Source organism: Sprattus sprattus (genome assembly GCF_963457725.1).
Source record: "Sprattus sprattus genome assembly, chromosome: 2".
Lineage (NCBI taxonomy): Eukaryota > Metazoa > Chordata > Actinopteri > Clupeiformes > Clupeidae > Sprattus > Sprattus sprattus.
The window spans coordinates 4,991,170-4,996,169 of NC_137921.1; the positions used below are offsets into that span (position 1 = coordinate 4,991,170).

Here is a 5,000-nt window from a genome sequence, read left to right on the forward strand (position 1 = left end):
TGTTTCTGACTGTGGTTGACTGTGTTCCCATCTGTGTGTCTGACTGTGACTGATGACAGCTCCCTCCCTGCAGTGGCTGTCTTCGCCTGTCTCTGTGTTTGTGTCTGTGTCTGTGTTCCTTGTGTTCCCGTGTCTCTCTCTTCTTGAGTGTGTGTGTGTCTGGGAGTGTGTGTGTGTGTGTGTGTGTGTGTGTGTGTGTGTGTGTGTGTGCCCCTGCAGTGGCTGTCTTCGCATGTCTCTGTCTCTGTGTCTGTGTTCCTCGTGTTGCCGTGTCTCTCTCTTCTTGCTTCTTCATGTCTTTGGCTACATGTTTTTGTGTTCTTCACTGATCCTGACTATGTCAGAGTGTGTTTGTGTGTGTTTGTGTGTGTGTGTGAGTCTGTGTGTGTGTGTGTCTGTGTGTGTTTGTGTGTGTGTGCTATGGCTGTGGATTCATGTGTATTTGTGTTCCAGACTCTTCTGACCTGTGGCAGTGTGTGTTGTGTGGGTTGTTGTGTGTGTGTGTGTGTGTGTGTGTGAGCCTGTGTGTGTGTGTCTGTGTGTGCGTGTGTGTGAGTCTGTGTGTGTGCGTCTGTGTGTGTTTGTGTGTGTGTCTGTGTGTCTGTGTGTGTGTTTGTGTGTGTGTGTGTGTGTGTCTGTGTGTGTTTGAGTGTGTGTCTGTGTGTGTTTGTGTATGTGTCTGTGTGTGTGTGTGTGTGTGTGTGTGTGTGTGTGTGTGTGTGTGTGTGTGTATGTGTGCGGCAACACAGACTGCGCACTCCTTCTCTTTATCCCTCTCTTTCTGTCTCCCTTTCTCTCACTCTCTCCTTTCTCTCTCTCTCCCTCTCTCTCTCCCTCTCTCTTTCTCGCTCTTCCCCTCTCTTTCTCTCTCTTCCCCTCGCTCTCTTTCTCCCTCCCCTCTCTCTCTCTCTCCCTCTCTCTCTTTCTCCCTATTTCCCTCTCTCTCTCTCTCTCCCTCTCTCTCTTTCTCCCTATTTCCCTATTTCCCTCTCTCTCCCTCTCTCTCTCTCTCCCTCTCTCCCTCTCCCCCCGCCTCTCTTCTGAAGCCTATTGAGTTAACTACCCCACAGGCAGAGTTAGATGAAAGCTGAAAGCGAGCCGGGCTAGGCGGCGGCTGCAGTGGCTGCAGTGGCAGAGATGAAAGGGCCACTTTCTCTTCCTGCATTCTGACGTCTCGGAATGATCCCCGGGGAAGGGAACTGGGGCATGTCGAGGCAGCTAGCCTGTGGAGAGAGAGAGAGGTGTTGGGGGAGAGGCCAGCCCGTGGAGAGAGAGGGGTGTTGGGGGAGAGGCCAGCCCGTGGAGAGAGAGAGAGAGGTGTTGGGGGAGAGGCCAGCCAAGCAAACAGATTATGCACACTGTTAGAGCAAGGGGGTGGTGACACCGGACGTGGACGTGTTGATAAGACAGCGTGTCTAAGTGTGTCTTCTTCTCGCCCTCCTTCCCCTCTCTCTCTCTCTCTCTCTCTTTCTCTCTCTCTCCCTGTGTTGTCTGACACAAATACACACATACACACGCATAAACTGACACCGAAATCACAAAAAAACACCTATACACACACACACACACACACACACACACACAAACAAATAATTCAACACAAATACACCAAACAAACACATACGTACATCCCTACATATACACACACTCTTACACACACAAACACACACACACACACACACACACACACACACACACACATACTCACCCCACCTAAACACACACACACACACACACACACACACACACACACACACACACACACACACACACACACCCCCCCTCTCCTCTCCTGCTCTTCTCTCTGCTGTGCGCTGCTGCAGATGTGGATGAGTGCAGCAGTATGGCCCAGCCCTGCAGTGCAGGGTTCAACTGCATCAACACCGTGGGGTCATACACCTGCCAGAGGAAGCTCCTCATCTGTAGCCGTGGTTACCACGCCAGTCCGGACGGAAACAGGTGCATAGGTGAGAGTCTGACCCCCTACAAGGTCAAAAGGTCGAGGGCCTTCACAGGGGTTTTGTTTAGCCGCCAGGTAGAAGCCATAGTGAAAACAGATGGTCTGCTCTAACAGTAACAGCCTCACCACATGGACGCCAGTATAGTGTACTTTCTTCATGAAGCGTGCCTCTTCAGTCTCTTATCTGTCTACCTTAGAAACAATTCAGCAGTTTTAGATTGTCTTAAATACAGATACAAATACACTGCATCAAAGTAATCACTTTATAATATCTTACAGTAAAAAATGTATTTGTATAGCAAGCATAATTGTTGTCATTACTGTCGAGCTACTTCTTGTACCAAGCTGATAAGCAATTCAGCAGTTCTAGACTGTCTTTAATACAGATACAGATACAAATACACTGCATCAAAGTAATCACTTTAAAATGTATGAATTATATGAATTAATGATAATGAATTTGTATAGCAACATTAGCGTTGTCATTACTGTGGAGTTACTTCTAGTACCAAGCTGATATCCCCTGCATCACACTGACTCTAGGTTTACATATTCCAATTAACTGCAACTTGCCCTTCATGTGCCCAAATTATTTATTATTATCTTGTAAAACATTTGTCTTTTGTTCTTGTTTATGCTATTTTGTTATTATGTTATGTGTTATGTTCTATGCACCAACCACACCAAGTTAATTTCCTGTATGTGTGAATATACTTGGCTATTAAAAGAATTCTGATTCTGATATGTTCCCCATGAATCTTCCTCCTGTGGCTCTCTCTGTGTGCAGACGTGAATGAGTGCCAGACTGGAGTCCACCGCTGCGGAGATGGCCAGACCTGCCACAATCTGCCCGGCACCTACCGCTGCGAGTGCCAGCCTGGCTACCAGTACGACATGTTCAGGAAGACGTGTGTCGGTATGTACAGCCAGAGGGCGCGAGATGAAGAGATGAGGAAATATTTACATTTACGTACATTTGACACGTATCATTAAACATACGCTTTCTTCCAGATGACTAAGCTTACAGAACAGGTGAAGTATACTTAACAGCATGTCTACTCAACAGGAAACCATACATACCATCAGAATGAATAACGACTTTCTTCAGTTTAAAGGCAAATACAAACAGATAAGGGACTTTGTAAATAGGGGACTACGTAAATCCACTGGGGATTGTTTCTAGTCATTGCATCCTAACAGGCATACCAATTTTGAAACCGTTGGACCAGTCTTTAACCAATCAGCATTGACCATTATGGCATTGTTATACTTCCTACTTTGGGTATCAGGCTTTATCCCATTGGCAGGAAGGCAACTGTCTTTGCCCTTGACTAATAATATCACACATTCTTACACATTCCGGTTGCCATTACTGTTTGTATCGCTTCTTCTAGCTGTAGCCCTGCCGCATTTCAATCAAACGCTTCATTTTAACATCATCACATTTAGCCCCCCAGCCCCCCGCCACCCCACTGGTCACTGATTGGTGGGCCCGACAGGCGCTATACTTGGGTTTTAGCGTCCTTGCTAGCACCCCCTCTTCCCATGTCTGATGGTACAGGTTTAAGTCCAGTGCAAATATGTTCTTCCAGAGACAAGGTAACACGTGTATGTACTCTCCTCAGTGCCCTCTCCTCTCCTCTCCACTGTGCAAGAGTGAGCGAATGCTGGCGATAGTGAGCAGATGCTAGTCTTCTTTCTCACAACCCATGCCACATGCTATGCTACGTGCTATGCTACGTGCTATGCTACATGCTTACCCTGTGCCTTGTGCAGATGTAAACGAGTGCTGGCGTTACCCAGGGAGACTGTGTGCTCAGACGTGTGAGAACACTCCTGGCTCCTATCAGTGCTCCTGCACTGCCGGCTTCCGCCTTACCAGCGACGGCAAGAACTGCGAAGGTACACACAGATGAGGATGTGTGTGTGTGTGTGTGTGTGTGTGTGTGTGTGTGTGTGTGTGTGTGTGTGTGTGTGTGTGTGTGTGTGTGTGTGTCAGTGTGTGCGTCTGTGTGTGCTTCTGAGTGTGTCCATGTGTGTGTGTATGTGTGTGTGGTCTTTGGGTGTGTTTTTTTTTTACATTTTGAAGTTAGTTATCCCTCTGTACATCTAAGAAACAGCCTTTCAACACTTCATTACAGTTATCACAATATTGTATTATTAAGTAAATAGTAAAAAGTAAACAAAATATTAACATTTGACCGCTTACAGACCATATAAGCCTATAGGTATCTGTATGGCACTGACTGTTCACCTCATGCTTTTGCCCACCCAGACATTAACGAGTGCCTCAACAACCCCTGCAGTCAGGAGTGTGCCAACATCTACGGCTCCTACCAGTGCTACTGTCGCCAGGGCTACCACCTCAGTGACGACAGCCACTCCTGCGAAGGTTAGCAAACGTCTCATCGCAGCACGATGATGAGGTCTCTGATGGATCTGAGAGGAATGTCATCTTTGTGTGTCTTTAAAGAAAAGAAAAGGCGTTGATGTTGAAAGACATCCAGGCTCACATGGCGTAATCATTTCCTCAACATTCAATTATTGTTTTTACTTTTTATAATTATAGTAATTAGTAATAATTATTTTTTTAATTAATCCAATCTTTTGTATGCCTCTGAGAAATCAGCTCCTCTCTAACCCATCGCCTGTTGGTGACGTAGTTTCTCTCTGCTCTCCACAGACACAGACACAGATGAGGTAGTGATATGTGTGTGTGTGTGTGTGTGTGTGTGTGTGTGTGTTTCTCTCTGCTCTCCACAGACATCGACGAGTGTTCCCAGAGCATGGGACACCTGTGCAGCTTCCAGTGCGTGAACACTGAAGGCAGCTACCAGTGTGCCTGCCCTGAGTACGGATACACCATGTCTCCTAACGGAAGATCCTGTCTAGGTGCGCTAACATAACCTCTTCCTTTCTATATATATTATATGTGTGGCTACTAGGTGTGTGTGTGTGTGTGTTGTTTTTGTATGTGAAGTGTGCCTTGTCCATTTGTAGTTGTTTTATGTTGAGGTGTGTGTGTGTGTGTCTTATTTAT

The 5,000-nt window shown here is 46.6% G+C and overlaps 1 protein-coding gene across 1 annotated transcript in view; it reads left to right on the top strand.

The window, feature by feature from the left end:
* The window catches only part of LOC308360474 (fibulin-2-like), a gene marked incomplete at both ends in the record, with an annotated part of 45,252 nt that overhangs the window by 36,288 nt on the left and 3,964 nt on the right, over nt 1-5,000 (top strand). Inside the window, 5 exons of the mRNA XM_080832405.1 lie at nt 1,824-1,967; nt 2,748-2,876; nt 3,737-3,862; nt 4,236-4,352; nt 4,724-4,852. Of these exons, the coding sequence (XP_080688531.1) occupies nt 1,824-1,967; nt 2,748-2,876; nt 3,737-3,862; nt 4,236-4,352; nt 4,724-4,852 (645 nt within the window). The remainder of the gene's footprint in view (nt 1-1,823; nt 1,968-2,747; nt 2,877-3,736; nt 3,863-4,235; nt 4,353-4,723; nt 4,853-5,000) is intronic.